This window comes from Phyllopteryx taeniolatus, chromosome 4 (genome assembly GCF_024500385.1).
Source record: "Phyllopteryx taeniolatus isolate TA_2022b chromosome 4, UOR_Ptae_1.2, whole genome shotgun sequence".
NCBI classification, from domain to species: domain Eukaryota; kingdom Metazoa; phylum Chordata; class Actinopteri; order Syngnathiformes; family Syngnathidae; genus Phyllopteryx; species Phyllopteryx taeniolatus.
In genome coordinates this window covers 28366069-28386161 of record NC_084505.1, presented here as the reverse complement: position 1 = coordinate 28386161, position 20093 = coordinate 28366069, and the positions used below count along the sequence as shown (strand labels likewise).

The 20093-nt window shown below is 44.6% G+C and overlaps 1 protein-coding gene across 5 annotated transcripts in view; it reads left to right on the top strand.

Moving 5' to 3' along the window:
- Positions 1-20093, top strand: part of LOC133477046 (ankyrin-2-like) — a 100868-nt gene that overhangs the window by 18078 nt on the left and 62697 nt on the right. For 2 of the 5 annotated variants that reach the window (XM_061771313.1, XM_061771316.1), the window contains exons 3-19: positions 7239-7337; positions 8639-8737; positions 8836-8934; positions 9502-9687; positions 10473-10553; positions 11575-11673; positions 12209-12307; positions 12825-12923; positions 13834-14031; positions 14110-14208; positions 14314-14412; positions 14577-14675; positions 14842-15039; positions 15123-15221; positions 17544-17642; positions 17796-17993; positions 18336-18434. In XM_061771313.1, the coding sequence (XP_061627297.1) occupies positions 7239-7337; positions 8639-8737; positions 8836-8934; positions 9502-9687; positions 10473-10553; positions 11575-11673; positions 12209-12307; positions 12825-12923; positions 13834-14031; positions 14110-14208; positions 14314-14412; positions 14577-14675; positions 14842-15039; positions 15123-15221; positions 17544-17642; positions 17796-17993; positions 18336-18434 (2049 nt within the window). Of the gene's footprint in view, positions 1-7238; positions 7338-8638; positions 8738-8835; positions 8935-9501; positions 9688-10472; positions 10554-11574; positions 11674-12208; positions 12308-12824; positions 12924-13833; positions 14032-14109; positions 14209-14313; positions 14413-14576; positions 14676-14841; positions 15040-15122; positions 15222-17543; positions 17643-17795; positions 17994-18335; positions 18435-20093 lie in introns of those variants that run through there. The other 3 variants (XM_061771318.1, XM_061771314.1, XM_061771315.1) reach the window with 2 other exon arrangements.

The window sequence follows — 20093 nt, the reverse complement described above, 5'->3', positions numbered from 1 at the left end:
AAATGTGCCCATCCATTTTATTTGTTTCTTCCCTCCCTTTTTTGTGGTAAAATAAACACATTTGGTAGCTTCAGGAAAAATCATGCGACGTCTCCCAGCCAATGAGCAATGAAAAAAAAAGTATATGAAATGGGTATATCATTATGATAAATATGATTGTTATGATTGGCGGCGGCGGCACGGTGGACGACTGGTTAGAGCGTCAGCCTCACAGTTCTGAGGACCGGGGTTCAATCCCCGGCCCCGCCTGTGTGGAGTTTGCATGTTCTCCCCGTGCCTGCGTGGGTTTTCTGCGGGCACTCCGGTTTCCTCCCACATCCCAAAAACATGCATGCTAGGTTCATTGACAACTCTAAATTGCCCGTAGGTGAGAATGTGAGTGCGAATGGTTGTTTGTTTCTATGTGCCCTGCGATTGGCTGGCAACCAGTTCAGGGTGTACCCCGCCTCCTGCCCGATGATAGCTGGGATAGGCTCCAGCACGGCCGCGACTCTAGTGAGGAGAAGCGGCTCAGAAAATGGATGGATGGATGGATGATTGGCGGCACATTGGCAAGCGCAGGGAAGGGAGAACATGCAAACTCCACACAGGAAGGCCAGAGCCCGGAATCGTACCCCCAAATAACTGTGAGACAGATGTGCTAACCACTTGTCTACTGTGCTTCTGATGAATGTAATAATCATAAAAAAATGAGTTATTGAAGTGAAAAAAGCGTATTGAATCTCCAAATATTACGCGAGTCCCATAAAGTCCCGTCGCATCAACAATTCCTGCCCGTAGTACCACTGCCCACCACCCACCGCTCCAATACTCTGAACCATATTTAAATGGGTCGACATTCCCCCAACAGCTGCTCTTTGCCCCCCCCTCCCTCGCATTCCACTGAAGAGCAAGGAAAGAGGAGGGGGCAAAATATTTTCCACCTAAAAGTCACCAACATGATTCACCGTTGTCACAAGGTGGACTCAAGCATTGCACATGTATCTGGTGTGTAAAAGCAAATAGCTGTGTCATTACACCGTTATCTCTTCATAGCGAATATTTTTAGTCTGGGCTCCAATTGGTCAGTTGAGAGGAAATGGCTGCTGCCCACCTCCGACTCTGCTGTTTGTTGTCCCTAGCAGCGTGGCTGTTGTTTGGACCGAGCGTGCTCATTCATGCGCGCGCGCACACACACAGGCTCGCACGCACGCACATAGACGTACAGAGTCCACCTTGCTCTCTGCAACAGGAGACCCCTGCCCTTTATCATATCTGTCATGTGTCAGATGATCATATTTGAGCCCTTGTCCGCTGACCAAAAATGTGCGTGACATTATTTATTTATAACCCGGTGTGTGTGCGCGTCTGTGTGCATGTGTGTGCAGGTGTATAAGGTAAGGGTAACATTTTATAAAACAATAGAAAGATTTCAAAAATGGTGTGAAAAAAATATATTACACTGCCAATTTTTACCCCGGTGAGATGTATGAATGTTAGTTTGTTAACATGATTGCAAATAAAGATTGTTTGAAAACTATTTCTTTGAATTTATAAAATGTATGTATTATATTCTGTTAATTATAACATCATATAGATTCTGCTCTAGTTGGAAGATAAAAAAAAAAAAAAAAAAAAAAGGTCACCTTGTTCCTGCCGCTTTCTTTCTCTGATATTGTAGTATTGCTTTGCTGTGAGACAAAACAAGATGTCTGCATCCTGGGTGGGGCGGTGGCGAGTTGCATAAGACAGAAGATAACTGCCTGTTCATGTTCGTATATATGACCTAGCTTAAGAAAAAATAGTGAATCACATCTTAGCAGCCGTCAAGCTGGTTGTGTTCAAACTGTCTCGTTGCATGCACGTTTGTATTCAATTCGATCTCGTTATTCTCAAAGTGCATTAAGTTTTTCAAGTGAGGTGCCGCCGCTTATTCGATTACTTGGTTTACGAGCAAGATTCAGATACGCCACCGCTCAAGTGAAGTGGAATGAAAAAGAGACTCACAATGCACTCTTCACTTTTAGCCGGTTTTTTTTCTTTTCTGTACAGTACAAGCAGTCAAATAAACAAATACAGAATGAGAACACTTGCAAGCAGCAGCAGTAGGCCAAAACTCTCGTCCAGAGGCTCACAGAGACGCGTTATTAGGAATCCCACTCATGTGCTACATAGGACACGCCCTGCTGTAATATGATTGGCTGCAGGACACGTACCGCTGCGCTATGATTGGCTGCTGTATCCTGGTAGGAAACGCCCTACTCCTTCCAGACGGGAAAAGATGCGACTTCAGTAGGGGGGGGGGGGGGGTTATTATGAATCCCACTAACCCTAAGCCATCGTCACCCACCCTAACCCTATCCCTAACCCTAACTAACTTGATTGTTTGTATTTTGGGCAAATCTGACACAAATTTGGAACGGTCATCTGCCCTGCCGCGATGAAGGACCCAATCATATTGCAGCGGAGGCGTGTCCTGCTTTGAACACGAGTGGGAGTCCTAATAACGTCACAGAGACTCGCCAGCCATGTTCCCCATGTCACCCACTAGGCCACGCCCCCTTTGAAGACACACACCTCAGGCGCGTACTTGCAGTTGGGACTTCCGGCTGGTCCCAACGTGCAGTGATTACACTTTATAAACTACTTTATTTCTTCGCATTGTTTTATGTTTTGTCATGTTTTATACAATGCACTTGTCCACTGTAAATGACAGCTTTACAGTTGCCATGTATGGTTTGCAGCCAGTGTGTGGTACGGACACATGGTGGTATCAGTCGTAGGAAAGGCCATTACAGCCACCTAGCGAGTCCACCTGTTCTTCTTGTTCCTAAGTCGAAAAAAGGAGGGCTCTATTGGGGGTGCGGGATTCATTTAATCAAGTGGACTCCCTTCATTTGGGGCGAAGTGTCTATTAGAGCAGAGGCTACACGCCTGGGAACTGCAGTGGTTTGAACACTTTTGATTGCTTTTAGCACAGCACGATGCTGTGTGACTTAGAGACACGTCACCACACGTGATTTCGCAAGCAGGAGACCCACGCGAGCGCCGCCTTAGGGTAAAAGATTGGGTTACCCGTGATTAGCAGAGATATTTTTGCTCCAAAGGAAATGAGCAGATCCAAATCATGCCTGCCGAAAAGCACTCAATACAATTACAGAGCCATTATCCGCAGCGGTCAGCTGAGTCAGGATGTTATATAACCAAAGCCTGTAATGCACTTCATGTCGCTGAATGATGGGAGTTTATCACTGCATATGTTCCTCTCCAGACAGGATGAATTAGTATTCATCTGCCAACATGAGCGGGTGCATACATTCAGCAAGAGCCAGGAAACGTGGCAGTAGCGGATTCTTAGAGATGGTATAACGTCAGACGTTCAATTAGAAGTGAATCCGGAGATCTTGGAAAGCAGCGACGAGATCAAATGCGGCGCCAAAAGCCAAAGGCTGCCAAAGTTAGTTTGGAGTCGGCGATACTGCTCCCGACTGTCAAAACAACAAAATAGCTGTTATGTTTGTTGACAGACTATATAGTTCTGTAAATACAAAGGAATTTGTGTGTGCGTTTGTGCCTTCCATTTCGTGCTCACTTGGCCACAATTAAAAAGGCCATACCTCCCCTCTAATCCGCCCAAATGTTAATCCCCTGTGAGTGATATTACTCTTAAACCTGCGCGTGTGTGCCTACATTATTTCCTCTACCGCACTTGCTTATTATTGAAGTTGACGGGATGCTTTGGACTCCGTAGTACATTTGTTGGCATGTGTGATCAGGTTACACGGACATTACATTTAATCTCACTCGGCTGGAGTTCGCTTAAATTTTGTCGATTTACTAGCCGCGTGTCCATTAGCTAAATGAAGCTTTTAGTTACAGCACAGAGGGAAAAAGAGATTTAGTGTGCGTGCGTCTGTGTCTTTATGCGTGTGGGCTTTTGTCTTTCAGTTTTTGGGTGACACAAAACTTGACGTCCCACTTTTTGTTATGTGGCCATTTTGACCGGTCCACAAAAGAACTGAAGACCACTGCAGATTTTGTTTTCTACTGAATTTGTGGACTAATGTCTACATTCAGGAGTCCATTTTTAAGATCATCGAACAAATGTAAATACCTCAGAAAGATAAGCAAAGTAAACATAAAATGCAGTTTTTAAATGGTGATTTAATTTATAAAGGGAAAAAAAACAATTCAAAAGCTACCTGGCCCTGTGTGAAAAAGTCATTTTCACCTATGTCAAATCATGAATTAACCGCGGATAATCAAATGTTTTGGGTTCATTTTCACTGATCACATCAAGAAATCACTCAAATAGAACATGTGTGACAAAATCAAGTCGGCCAGAAGAAACATGAATTCTTCTCTTTGCCGGAAAATCCCGAAGGAGAATATTTAGCCATCAGTTTGTGACCTGAAACTGAAGCGCACTTGGGGTCAGCAGTCGGACAACGAACCAAACAAAACACACCAGCCAGTCAATTTCTGAATGGCTTCAAATAGATAGATAGCGAGAGAGAGATAGAGAGATAGAGATAGATAGATAAATAAAATAGATAGAAATACTTCTGCAAGGAAGTGGGCCCAAATATCTCCACAGAGATTCATTGATAGTGATAGAAAATGCTTGAAGGTAGATTTGAATTGTTGTTTTTTTTTTTTGTCCTTAATAGATAAAACCACCATTTAAAAACTAATTTTTTTTTACTCATGTTATCCTTGATCGATATTTACATTTGTTTGATGATCTTAAGCATTAAGCGGGTAGTGTCCCGAAATGCATGTGTGCATTCATGCGAGGGATTTGCTCGTGTCCTTTTGATGACAAGCTTAAACCTGCGCGGCTGCATGCACGTTCAAATGTGCAAAAAGGATCATCATTTGGAAGCTGCTTCAGTTTTGCCTTTTGGCACTGCAGCGGCAAAAATAGCGCTGACTCACGAGGCTGTGCGATTTATAATTCATTGATGGGACGGCATTAGAGCACTGGCGCTGTCACCGCACGAACGTATGATGAGCTCAGCGTAACAGCACCAACCTGATCGGAGCAATGAGGATTATGATGTCATACTGTGCATTACGCAATACGCTCGCTCACCACATCATTAGGTACACCTGCGCACTCTACCTTTGCAAAGATTATAATTATAATAATGATAATAATAGTTACCAGGTGTACCTAATGGATCGTCAAATCCATCCATCCATTTTGTATTACGCTTATCCTGTTCCTGTACTTGAACTCCTCCACTCGGGGCAGGATCTCATCCCCGACCCGGAGACGGCACGCCACCGTTTTCCGACTGAGGACCACCGTCTCAGATTTGGAGGTGCCGATTCTCATCCCAGCCGCTTCACGCTCTGCTGCGAAGCGCTCCAGTGAGAGTTGGAGGTCACGGCTTGATGAAGCCAACAGAACCACATCATCTGCAATACTGAGACCACCAAACCGGACCCCCTCCTCGCCTCGGCCGCGCCGAGAAATTCTGTCCATAAAAGTTATGAACAGAATCGGTGACAAAGGGCAGGCTTGGCGGAGTCCAACCCTCACCGGAAATGAATCCGACTTACTGCCGGCAATGCGGACCAAACTCTAACTCCGGTCGTACAGGCACCGAACCGCCCGTATCAGGGGGTCCAATACAGCAAAAACTCGGGCATGGGAGGAGTTCCGTGAGGCTAAATGTACATGTATTGTAAAAAAAATATATATATATATATTGTTGTGATGTGCAAATTATACTGTGTGGCATTATTAGGGCCACTTTGAAATGACAAAAAAAGTTTCTCACTCACATTCACACCTTTGGGCAATTTAGTGTCTTCAATTCACCTAAACTGCATGTGAAAGCCACGTTTGACTAATTTAAAAAAAAACGATTTTCTTTAAAAAAAAAATATAATAATAATAATAAAAAAATCCTGAGTTATGTATTTGCTCACCCTTGTTTTTGTTTTTTGTTTTTAATCGTTTGAGTGTTTTTGTACAAACATGATGCGACCTTCCTCACTGATGCCCCCTGTGATCGGCACAGCTCGCTCCCTGACGAATGCCCTCTTTTCTTTTTGAAAGGATGACATGTCAGTTGCCCTTAAATATGAGTAGCCATTTTTATGTACTTGGGTGTCCTGCTTACCCTCTGTGACTGTGCAGAAAGAGGGCAGTAACATGACACCCCTTATGGCATTTAGGCACTCAAGTCTTACCCCCGTGCATGTGCACGCGTCCAGATTTATTTATTTTGTGTGTGCGCGCCTGTGTGTGTGTACGTGCACAAGTGAGGAAAGGGTGCGCCGGTAGCGGACGTGTTAGCAACATCGCAGCTTCTCGTTGACGGCAGTGCCAGGCTAATCTTCTGAGCCGGCAGGCGCGGGGGAACAGGAGGACACGCCTGCAACTTTGGACCTAAACCTCAGGACCATTGGTGATAGTTTGGTGTGCCATCTCCATCATCCGGCAACACAGTTTAAGAAACCACAAGAAGAAATTGTGGCAAGAACTGAAAGATAAAGAGACATTGGTTTGACAACAGGTGGCAAGTAGAAACAAGACTACATTGAACTACTTTTGCAGCCAGAAGAAAATAGTGCACAATGGAAGATGAGGTGAATATGCTATTTTTTGAAAATGCCCTTCTGTACTGAGTGCCATGTTTTAAGTGGAAGTAAGCTGTCTCTCTTGTTTCATGTCTCCTGAGTCCACAAACGTTTGTAGAGGGGTGTGCTATGAGCCAACGAGGAAACTTTCATATTGGGATGTGGGTCCGCGATTGTATTGATTTTTTTTTTGATAATCATGACCTCCGCCAGCTACAAATCCAAGGTTTCCTTTTACGATTGTCTTTGTTAGCAGCCAGCTATTACCACTACTACTTGGACCACTACTATTACTCAGATAATCCACATTTTCTGGTGTGGATCCAGGATTTCTTTTCAAGCAACGATCCATACTCCGCAGAAGACGGTGAATATTACCACCACCTACAGGACACGTGTTCAGCCTTGGTGGAGTGCTGAGCTCTGCTGTATGATCCTGGTGTTGTTTAGGAATTATCAACAAAATACGATTCATAATTCATTTTCTGTCACTGCGAGAAACTGGATTGAAATGCGTTGGATGTTTTGCGTGTCCGTCACTCTATGTCAAGTTGACTCATCTCCATACATGAAATCCGGAGGAGCTACAGGATCTGTATACTGTTTATAAATGCCACATATATGCTACTTTCACGGTATTGAATGTGTGTTTGTCATCCTCGTAGAATGGTTTGAACGCCTTGCATTTGGCGGCCAAAGAGGGACACCAGGATCTAGTTGACGAACTGCTGGAGAGAGGAGCACCTGTTGACTCATCCACTAAGGTATACTGTCATAAAGATACTGTACGGACGCCAATATACAAAGTTGCAGTAGCTATACTGTATAGTGATAACCTGTGATGCTAAGTTATCTTTTTTTGTGGCTCTAAGGCAATCGACTACGGATAATTTCAATTCACTAGAAAGAGTAAACATAAAAATGTGTGTGTGTGTGTGTGTGTGCGTTGTTGTTGGGTGTCACATTGGACTTGCGACAGAAGTGAATGTCAGAATCAGCTGTTTGTTATTCGACTCTGTCCGCGCCTCATGCGGCGCTCTTCGCAGCCAGCGGGGAAGCCGTCGCTCGTGTCCTTTCGTGACACCAGCGTGGCCTTTGACATTAGCTTTTCAGGAACCTTTCACATCCCCAAAATAAAAGCATCAATCATTGTAACGTTCCTTTCCTTTCGGTCGACAACATTAATACGAGAGATTTACGTCTCATTGAGCAACCATTAGGTCACATACTCACACTTACACACTGGCTAAGTCACCAAATGGACTTAACTAAGTAAGCAAGAGCTTTACATTGTATATCGTGCACCAGAATTCATATATGTTTCACCTTAAATGATATATTGGCACGTATCTAATTGTTTAATCTTTATAACCAGTGCAGGCGATGTATCATTTTAACATTCTTAACTGTCTGTAATATGAAGTTGGACCAGAGTTGCGCAAACTTTTGTGATCAAGGGCCACACTTGAGTTTTAAAATTGACAGATTCATTTGGAGATGAGGTTTAAAAAAGTTCAAATGTGTATATAAAATAGTTGAGTTTGTAAACTGTAGATATTATTTCGAGTTGATTTGATTAAAATCAAAAAATTAGTTTATAGTTTATTTTGTGATCTTTTTTGTTTTGTTTTTTGCAATGAATCAATTGAATGAGATAAATGAATACCACATAAATAAAACATGAATATGTCAATTTTAATTGACCAATTTTAGCTAGAAATGAATTGAACACGTATTATTGCAATCGTCATCATGCAAATCCTCGGTGGGCCGGATTAAAGAAGGGAGCGGGCTTTATGGGGCCCTCGGGCCGTGCCTTGTCCCCCCCCCCCCGGATTAAACGAATCAAGCGCACGCCTTTGTGACTTTTGAGGCATTGTGCTGTTCATTTTTTTTCAGCTGGCAACTACTTATTTAATGTAAAAGGATGCAGTGGGGTGTGTCTAGTTTTGAAACTTCAAAACAATCCTAATGTGAGAAGATATATACTGTGAAAAAGTGCTTCGAAAGAAGCCCGTGAATGCATTGTGTATGCAACCCACTTGACCGCTTCTTCACGCCACAGAAAGGAAACACTGCCCTTCACATTGCCTCGCTGGCCGGGCAAAGAGAGGTGGTCCGCCTCCTGGTGAAGAGAGGAGCTGACGTCAACTCGCAGTCTCAGGTCAGGCGTCTTCGCTTGATGACGAAGTTACTCGATCCATTGCAACGCAAACGGCGACATTTGTGAGTGAGCTGAGTGCGTGTGCTGTCGCCACACAGAATGGCTTCACTCCGCTCTACATGGCCGCACAGGAGAATCACTTGGAGGTTGTAAGATACTTGTTGGAAAATGACGGAAACCAGAGTATTGCAACAGAGGTAACTTTGGAGAAATGAATCAATATTGCAAAAACCTCATACAGCGGTCGTGGGCGGGCGTTATTTACTCACCTCCTGAGAGTGCCAGATGACCTTTGCAGGGTTGAGACGTTTTTTATTTTTTTTTGTATAAATCCATTTTGATGATGTATCATAATATTAAATAAACACAATAGACATGATATTATATCAAGGTATTGAAACTGCAATACATAAATGATGGAATATAAACGTACTATGTGTAGATTATGAATGTAATAACTATACGTAATTGTTGACGACGACATGTTGAAATGTTTTGCACTTTCTCAGTAATGTTCGCCATAAACTTCCCAGCTTTCCCGATGCCTTGTATGCTCTGCAGGCTGTTTTTGTTGTGGTAAAGACGTTTACTGTTACGGTATCTGGCATAGTAAATGTACTGACAGCAACCAAGGGGAACTAATGAGGTGCCAGTTTGGGTTATTTATTCGGACGTTGGGGCACACTGTTTTTTTGTCTTCCATGCGCATCCCAATTTGCTTCTACGTTACATGTCCACCTCCCTCTTGTGTGTGCGCCCGAAAGGACGGCTTCACCCCACTCGCCATCGCGCTCCAGCAGGGTCACAACGCGGTGGTGTCCCTGCTGCTGGAGCACGACACCAAAGGCAAAGTGCGTCTGCCCGCCTTGCACATCGCCGCCCGCAAGGACGACACCAAGTCAGCCGCGCTGCTGCTCCAGAACGACCACAACGCCGACGTCCAGTCCAAGGTGAGCAGGCGCCGCGCTGTCGGCTTCACGGCGAGACGCGGACAGTGTAGGTCAGGGGTCAACGACCTCTTTGAAACTGAGCACTTGGTTCTCGGGTACCGACGAATGCAAAGGACTACCAGTTTGAGACACACTTCGGAATAACGCATTTGCTTGAATTTTTATGTTACAATTAATCATTAATGATATCCATCTTTGTGAAGTCACTTATCATGTTCATGATTTCTCACAATACTTACTCACAAAGATTTAACAAGGTAGAAAAAAACATATATCAACATCCAGCACTTTATTTCGATAAATCTCTGCAAAAACCAAAACATACAAAGCAGCTTTTGAGGTGGATCCAAATAAATTGACATCGAATCTAAGCAGGAAGAAAAGTTGCCAGTTGGGCCGTGACAAGTAGTAAAAAATAAAAGTATAATTATATACTCTGGCATATGAAGTTACAGTATATACATGGATGCAGCGGATCATTTATTGATCCAGTGAAGCCAAGGTACCTTGGATCAAACGTTCAAGTACTTTTGAAGTCACATGAATGCGTCAACATTTTGGGATGAAAATAGTTGTCCCCAGGTCAGGAGGACGCTATTTTTGAAAGGATATCTGATCGAAGATAACTAAAGTCAAATGTTGAATGAGGAGGAAACCAAAGAAGGAATCCAGTTGATTTCCTTTTCCCATCCATTTCCCTTTTCAAAAGTGCGTTACCAATGGCTTCCTTGTCTTTTCCTCGGTGCGACTGTTGACTTACCTTGTTTGTCGTGTGGCGGTGCGAGGCCTTTCCTGACCAACCCAACGCCCTATCCTCCCGTTTCTCTCTGCCTACTAACCAGATGATGGTCAATAGAACTACCGAGGTACATTAACCGACTCATCGCCGCCCGATCTCAGTCATTTCTGTGCCCTTTGACCATCTCTTCAAGCTTTGTTGTTTTTAGCTTTCCCCTTTTCAGGACTTTGTAGTCATGCATGCTAAATTGACCAATACAAGTGCATGTAACATACACCCCAGCATGGCTCACACTCTTTTCTGTATAGATGCGAGGTTTATCGCCACATGTGATCTGGTTTACTCTTCGAGCACGTGGATTTGAAATTATGCTCCGTTTCTATTAGTCGTTATTTCTCCAAAAAGCAGCTCACATGTTATTCTTATTTCGTTACTGCTCTTTTTCTCTCCATCACCTGCGGCATGCGTACGCCTAAGCGCGATGATATCTGAATGTCTTTTACGATCTTTCCGTTAACTCTGTTTCTTAATCAAATTGCACCATGTCTATCAGAATGGGAAGGTAAGGAGTGAACACACCTGCGACTGACTGTACAGCAGATTTGCTTGTAGTTTAGCGCTTATATCGATCAGCGTCCATTTGTCTGTGGGCAGATTCACATAGAGTAGAGGCTTTGTGCGTGCACTTTGCTGTTGTCTCTTTTTTCACCAGTATGGCAGTAAAGAAAGCGTTGTTGCATGCATTGTTCAGGGCATGCCTATTTTTTTTAGGTTGTTTTCTTCTGTCAATGTGTGTGTATGTGTGTGTGTGTGTGTGTGTTTTTTTTTTTTTTTTTTTTTGTTTTTTTTTGCATGCTGCCTTATGGTAATGCCACAACAGTAGAATGAGGTGTCTGTTCTTCACCAGCTTTCTTTCTTTTGCAAGTGTTCTCCTTTTTTCACCTGCTGTTTCCGCCATTACTCCCTCTCCTCTCCTCTCCTCTCCTCTCCTCTCCTCTCCTCTCCTCTCCTCTCCTCTCCTCTCCTCTCCTCTCCTCTCCTCTCCTCTCCTCTCCTCTCCTCTCCTCTCCTCTCCTCTCCTCTCCTCTCCTCTCTTCTCCTCTCCTCTCCTCTCCCCCCCTCGCCCCCTCGCCCCCTGTCTCAAACAGAGTGGTTTCACCCCTCTGCACATCGCCGCTCACTACGGCAACGTGAATGTCTCCACCCTGTTGCTGAACAGAGGAGCCGCTGTGGACTTCACAGCCAGGGTAGACGCCCTATTCGACTTTCTCTAATCACATCAAGACACTCGCTTGTGTGTGTTTTCACTCAGTAGCTGAAGCCCTTCTACTTCAATTTACAATCAAGATACTGACATTCTCTTTAATTTAATGTTTTCGCCTGTAGTCCAGTATCATAAGTGAGGCTAATGACAAAAAATTTTTCCCTTCAATATGGAATTTGATGTCTAAATCCTACACATAAGATTCATATTTTTTTTATTCTAATAATGACTGAGACCAATTACACTACCTCTGTGTTCTCTCCCCTCCTTTTTTTCACATTTTTCCATTTACCGTACAGTAATTGTCACCAGTCTATTGCTTGTTGATGCTTTCATCACAAAAGAGCTTGTTATGACTTCCTATTACAGTATGCAAATTGTTTTTATGATACGATATTTTAAACCATCAATCTGGGTAACCCATACAGCAACACAGTGCTCGAGAGTCATTGCGTTTCTGTAATCTTACAATAACAATGTTTCTATCCCTCCCGATGTTTTCTCATCTGTGCTGTCAGAACGGAATAACGCCTCTGCATGTGGCCTCAAAGAGAGGCAACACCAACATGGTGGTCCTGCTGTTGGACCGAGGAGCTCAGATCGACGCAAAAACAAGAGTAAGTCGGCACGCTCGCTTTTGCAAAAGAAGTCGACGTACAGCCATTCATCTCTGCTCCAACGTTTCCCAACCTTTGATGAGGCAAGCACATATTTCTACGGAAAACTCTCACGGCACGCCCCCAAACAAAGGTGTAATAACAAAATTAGATGTACAGGTATACTGAAAAAAAATGCTGATCTCATCTCAATTTATTCACAAATGTACTGACTGAATGGGAAATCTGGGCCTGTTTAGTTGCGCGCAAAGCTATTATTCTCTTGTATGAACGGCAGCAGGCGGATACACAGGCTAATTGGCCCTTCTGCCGTCGAGTGGAGCATTTCGTTCTTTTGCCTGCCACTATACATCGCTGGCATAGAGAGATGGAGTCAATAAATAAGCATTTTCGCACCAATTAAGCAAAACTGGATAATTTACTGACCATCCCTCACGGCACCTTAATTTGTGGTGATTGGGAATCACTGCTGTAAACAAGTCGACCATCTTGACTCACTTCAACTTAATCCTCCTAGGATGGGCTAACTCCTCTACACTGTGCGGCCAGGAGTGGACATGATGCAGCAGTGGAGCTGCTGCTGGAGAAAGGTGCACCTATTTTGGCCAGAACGAAGGTAATACTGCATGTACTCCACTAATATGCTCAGCTGCAACTAACTAACCCAATCATAGGCGTGCTAGCCATTATTAGGTGTATTTGCTCAAGCCAATAGGATCCTATCCATGAGCTGTAGCTAAATAAACACTCAGGAAGTTACAAATGACTCTCATTTAACATGTTTGATTGTGATTGGCTAATTCTAAACACAATCACATCACGCAGTTATGAGGGTGTGCACACATGTGCAACCACATTATTTCAGTTGTTTATTTTTGTATTGTTTTAGGGGGGGGGGGAGTTTTGAAATGATTTATCTTGGTCTCATTTGTTTTAGATAAACAAAACCTGGCATTTAACGGGGTGTGTAGACCTTTTATATCCACCGTATGTCCTGCAGGTGACAGTAATGCATGCCTCTTCCATGGATTAGATTAGATTATTCCCAATAAACATAAATGGTCCATGTCAATCCCATATTTTGTATTGAGTAATTTTTTGAGTTATGCTGGTAAGAAACTGTGTTGGGAAGTTTGCAAAAGTAACACACCGCCGTAACACACTACTGCAGGCATACTGTAACGGCAAAAAAAGACGATGGCTTTTAAATTTATGAGATGGCCATATTCTCATTATGTTCGGTAAACCAGAGTGTAACCTTATAGCGACAAGAAACGGCAAAAAAGAGATTCAGATCTATTTCATATATCTCTAAGTGTACCTTCTGAAATGTAATGCTACAGAAAATGACCAAGGGAACATCGTGAGTAATGAATTAACGTTGAAAGTAAGCTACGTAAAGAAACACTCTTCCAGATCCTAAATCAATCCTCTCATCATATTGTGTGTACTGTAAGTGTAAGTGTAAGTGGCGAGCGTAGAAGAGAAGATGACGCGATACGTGTTCCTCGGTTCGTTACGCGCAGAACGGACTGTCGCCGCTGCACATGTCAGCCCAGGGCGACCACGTGGAGTGTGTGAAGCTGCTGCTGCAGGACAAGGCCCCCGTCGATGATGTCACACTGGACTACCTCACAGCGCTGCACGTGGCGGCTCACTGTGGCCACTACCGGGTCACCAAGCTGCTGCTGGACAAGAAGGCCAATCCCAATGCCAGAGCGCTCGTATGCATGCATACATATTGGACAGAACATGACAAAAGTGACATATGCGTTTGAAATACGTCTTTGTCTCTCCACTAGAACGGATTCACTCCCCTACACATCGCTTGTAAAAAGAACAGGGTGAAGGTGATGGAATTGTTGGTGAAATATGGAGCATCCATCCAGGCCATTACTGAGGTGAAAGACTTACTGAAGAATGCCTCAGATGAATTTTGTCACGTCAATACTTGATGCTAAATGACCATGATATTATAACGGTCTTTGCTGTGTTGTGATTTTTAGTCTGGCTTGACTCCCATCCATGTCGCTGCCTTCATGGGCCACCTCAACATCGTTCTACTTCTGCTGCAGAACGGAGCCTCGCCTGATGTCTGCAACATTGTACGTTGGAGACCTGTTGCCGAGCGTTGAGACACACCTCTTCATCAATGAAATATCAATCAAATCAAATCAGGGGTTGCGCTGGATTAGTGAATTAGTGCTCCCTGATTCTTACAACACAATTGTTCTGCCTCGCATAATGAGGTTCTGTCTTTGCTCCAAAGCGCGGCGAGACAGCTCTTCACATGGCGGCGCGAGCAGGCCAGATGGAGGTGGTGCGCTGTTTGCTGAGGAACGGCGCGCTGGTGGACGCCATGGCCAGGGTGAGTCAGCACTGTCATTCGGTACACCCGCGCAATCGAATGAGGATCTCATTAGATTGTGGGGGTGTATCTAATGTTGTGGTGAGCGTACAGCCCATACCGGTCTCACAATGTCTGCTTCTAGATTTTACTGCCGCCTTGCTTATCTGTTGTCCTGCAATCACAGGAGGACCAGACTCCCCTCCACATCTCATCCCGTTTAGGGAAAACTGACATTGTGCAGCTGCTCCTCCAGCACATGGCCCACCCGGATGCCGCCACCGTCAACGGTTACACCCCCCTCCACATTTCAGCCCGAGAGGGCCAAGTGGAGACAGCCGCCGTGCTCCTGGAGGCCGGAGCGTCGCACTCCATGGCCACCAAGGTGAGTGCAAGAACCGGGGTTATAATACACGGCTAAGAATAACTTCTGATCACTTGGATTGATTTTTTTACGATCTGCTACAGAAAGGATTTACTCCATTACATGTAGCTGCTAAGTACGGAAGCCTTGATGTAGCAAAACTACTACTTCAACGCAAAGCTCTCCCTGATGATGCAGGCAAGGTAAGATTTTTTTTAGGGGCATTTTTACTTCTTTTATACAAAGACACAAACTGCAATTACATCATCTCGATGTTAGTAATGTACAGTATATCATTTCTAACCTGTAAGTGTTTATTAAAAGAAGATTTGAGGTTTACACTTATGGGTGATTTCATTAAGTACACCGATAGAAGTACAAGAGCTGTATTACTTAAGAGCTGTAGTACTGTGTTGTTACTGCCTACAAAGCTACTAATGCTCATTTTAGTGAACTTATTCAGCAATATGATAACATAACAAACCGCTGTCAATATGATGCAGGGTAGTTCTGCAGTTCTATTAGTGTTCATTATCCATAACCCTAATTGGATAAATCAAGTACGTTAAATGGCGTCGGGCCGAAACCTCCAATGCCAAAATTTGGGAAATGTCATATTCTTTTCACAAATCTATACAATGGGTCTGTCCCCATGTGTTATTTTTACAAATTGTTGAGTAAAGTGTTGACAATGGCTTGCTCTCTTTGACGATGCAATGTTAATGGCATTTATATATATACAGGGTGATTGAAAAGTAACTCCCTATTTTAAAACACTTATAATTTAGTCATATGTTGTAATATTTTTTCTCAATTTTTTGTGCATGTTCCATGATTAAAGGAGCAAATATATTCTACCAAACCAATGACTTTGGAAGAACTTAAAGGGCGAATACGAGAAGTTATGTCTTCCATCCTACAAGAGTTCCTTGTGGAATCAGTTAATGCGGTTCCCAGGTGGCGTGAGAAACTGGTGACTAATGCTGGCGCCCAAATCCAATTTGAAATAAAACTCCATGCAATACACTTTCTTCTCATGTTCATTTCTTGTAAGAATTAGAGTTCAGAAATAAATTACTTAAAGTCCTTAAAAATAGCGAGTTACTTTTCAATCACTTGGTGTGTATATATATATCCATCCATCCATTTTCTGACTCCGGTCGTACAGGGACCGAACAGCCCGTATCAGGGGTTTCGGTACCACATACTCCCGAAGCACCCACCACAGGACTCCCAGAGGGACACGGTCGAACGCCTTCTCCAAGTCCACAAAACACATGTAGACTGGTTCGGCGAACTCCAATGCACCCTCGAGGACCCTGCCGAGGGTGTAGAACTGGTCCACTGTTCCACGGCCAAGATGAAAACCACACTGCTCCTCCTGAATCTGATAGGATAGGAGAGCCTGCCTCAAAGAACCCAGACTCTGCTTCCTCATGGGAAGGCATGTCGGCGGAATTGAGGAGGTCTTCGAAGTGTTCTCCCCATCGACTCACAACGTTCCGAAGCGAGGTCAGCAGCGCCCAATCCCCAATATACACAGTGTTGATGGTGCACTGCTTCCCCCTCCTGAGACGCCGGAAGGTGGACCAGAATTTACTTGAAGCCGTCCGGAAGTCTTTCTCCATGGCCTCACCGAACTCCTCCCATACCCGAGTTTTTGCTTAAGCGACAACCAAAGCAGCATTTCGCTTGGCCAGCCGGTACCCAATCACGCCCTCACTGTCATTGCCCACGTGAGCATTGAAGTCCCCCACCAGAACGATGGAGTCCCCAACGGGAGCGCTCTCCAGCACCCCCTCCAAGGACTCCAAGAAGGGTGGCTACTCTGAACTGCTGTTTGGTGCATAGGCACAAACAACAGTCAGGACCCGTCCCCTGGCCGAGGGAGGCTACCCTCTCATCCACCGGGGTGAACCCTAACGTACAGGTGCCGAGCCGGGGGGCAATAAGTATACCCACACCTGCTTGGCGCCTCTCACCGTGGGCAACTCCAGAGTGGAAGAGAGTCCAACGCCTCTCGAGAGGACTGGTACCAGAGCCCAAGCTGTGTGTGGAGGCGAGTTTGACTATATCTAGTCGGAACTTCTCGACCTCGCACACCAGCTCGGGCTCCTTCGCCGCCAGAGAGGTGACATTCCACGTCACCTCGAACCTGTTTGCCATGGGTGACCCAACCAGGGGCGTGAAACCCCTAACAACGTAGCTCCTAAGATCATTGGGACACACAAACTCCTCCACCACGATATACATATTTAAAAAACAAAGGGTCAAAACACACCTCAATTGCTTTGCTGTAAAAGATAAGGCAAATATACAGAAGAAACAATCAAGATTGTTTTTATTGTTATTATTAATGAATTTTTAACTTTGCAAAGGCATCATTTTTTGATCAAACTATTGTATTGGATTCTCATTAGGTTGTGCAGATGTAGCTGATGCAGTTGCTCAATGTATATGTCCAAGCAAAGGTAGACATAAAGAGGTGTTCCCTCAATTGTGTAACAACATTTCTGCTGGCACAGAATGGACTAACGCCGCTCCATGTAGCAGCTCATTATGACAACCAGGAGGTGGCGCTCCTGCTGCTGGACAAAGAGGCCTCACCCCATGCTACTGCAAAGGTGAGGACTATGTCTTAAAGTGTCATCGTAGTGATGTACGGCTCAACCTTTTTCGCCATCTTAAGCCGCAGTTTTTATTGCAAAGTTGCAGAGGGTTCTGCTTCACTCACAAAGAAGAATTCATGTTGTTGCTGTTCTCTTTTCTTTGTACAGAATGGCTACACTCCTCTTCACATCGCGGCCAAAAAGAACCAGACCAACATTGCGCGAGCGCTGCTGCAGTATGGCGCAGAGACCAATGTTCTGACCAAGCAGGGCGTCAGTCCTCTTCACCTGGCTGCACAGGAGGGACACGCTGAGATGGCCAGCTTGTTACTGGCCAAGGGAGCTCACGTCAACGCGGCAACCAAGGTCCAACAAATATTTTTGTGTGGCTGCTCAGAGAGTCAAGCTTGCATATTTGTCTTCCTAAATGCATATTATATTGAGGTTTCTCTGTAAGTATATCAAACGCGATAATGATCCAGAAAATGATGCCGCATGGCTGGAAGTTCAAAGCACTTGAAAAGTGTCCAATCACATTGCTCTGAGGTCATCCATACACCACAAGAGCCTCTAGGCTGCATATTTGTTGCCATGAATAAAAATGTGCTCCATTTACTGATTACGTGGTGCCCATAAAATAGCCACTGCGTGTGTAATGAACCAGTCGTTGCTTTTAATGGCGACCTACGGTGGCTTTTTGTGTTCCAGAGTGGGCTGACTCCTCTGCATCTCACAGCACAAGAGGACAGGGTCAGTGCTGCAGAGGTGTTAGCCAAACATGATGCCAACCTGGACCAGCAAACTAAGGTAAACACACAAAACACAAAAATCAATTACTCAGCATGGGTTTTTGATAAATGTGTTAATTATTAATAGCTATATAAATATAAATTACCCGTAGCATTGTTTACCATACCAGTCTTATACTTAGTTAAATGGGACACATTATGGGAAATGTACTTTTTAATATTTGTTTGCAAATAGCTGCGTCTCCGGGGTGCCTGCCCACCCTTCAAGTGTGAAATTAAACAACCAAGCAAATCTTGTTATCTGTCGCCTGCTGAAAATGGCGCTTAACCGATCCGCACTTACGCCCCACTGTTACAAAACACGAGACCCAATTAACAGCATAACCACCCCCGCATGGAGATTCTCAGCCAATGACCTGAGCGGTTAGGCTGCCTGAAGTTCCAGAGCAAAAGACCCACTTTGGACACACGTTCCCGAAGCAAAATCATGTCAAAGCCGCCTGTGAGTTCGGGGCATTTGCGCCACACAGTCACAATAATTGACAAGTGTTTTTCGGTGACCTGGTGACGAAAGGGTGCCTCCACCAGCCACAGTGCATTCGAATCTCTGCAGGCCCTCATGTTAAGTGTGTGTGTGTGTGTGTCGGGGAGACATACGGTCAAACAAGCGTTATATCAGCATTAGTTTCTAATAAACGACGCTTACTTGATTGCTCCCTGAAGGTATTGGTGGGGCGGGAAGGCCTTTGTGTTTGGCGACGTGTCCGTGTGCCACAAAAATGATTTCATTATCTTGGGCGCTTTCTTGTTTTTTAACACTGCGGGCTCTGCTGTTGCTGTGAGCAAGCAGCCGGCCATCGCAAACACTCGGCGCTAGCGAGACGGAAAAGGAGACGGCCGATAGCCCGCGGGAACGCGCCCGCGAGTTCCGGCCCGCTGGTTGGCATTCTAATGAATGCAGCCCGCATTTGGAGTCGCTATTCTTAAATTGTAAACCATTCTACTCGCCACGTGAGTTCGCATCATTCATTTTCGCTGGCGTCTATATTCCGCCTCAAGCTAACACGAACGCCGCATTGCTAACGCTCACCGATCAAGTCAACGAAATTGAAAAAAAACACCCCGACTCACCCCTCATTATTCTTGGGGACTTTAACAAAGCTAAACTCAACCACGAACTCCCTAAATACAAGCAGCACATCGACTGTCCTACCAGGGAAAATAATACTTTAGACCACTGCTACACCACGGTAAAAAACGCATACCGTGCTATACCTCGTGCTGCCTTGGGCTCGTCTGATCACTGCTTAATTCACTTAATACCGACGTACAGGCAAGAACTTAAATGTGCGAAGCCTACAGTGAAAACAGTCAAAAAGTGGACAAATGAAGCCAAGATGGAACTTCAAAGCTGCTTAGACTGCACAGACTGGAGTGTCTTTGAAAATTCAGCTGGCAGCCTGGATGAATATACGGACACTGTTACATCCTATATCAGTTTCTGTGAAGAGGTCTGTGTTCCAACAAAATCATTTCGCACATTCAACAACAATAAGCCGTGGTTCACTGCTAAACTTAAGCAGCTTCGCCAAGCTAAGGAGGACGCATATCAGAGCGGGGACAGGGCCCTGTATAATCGAGCTAGAAACCAGCTGACCAAAGAAATTAACATTGCAAAGAGGATCTATACAGCAAAGTTGGAAAAACAGTTTAGCGC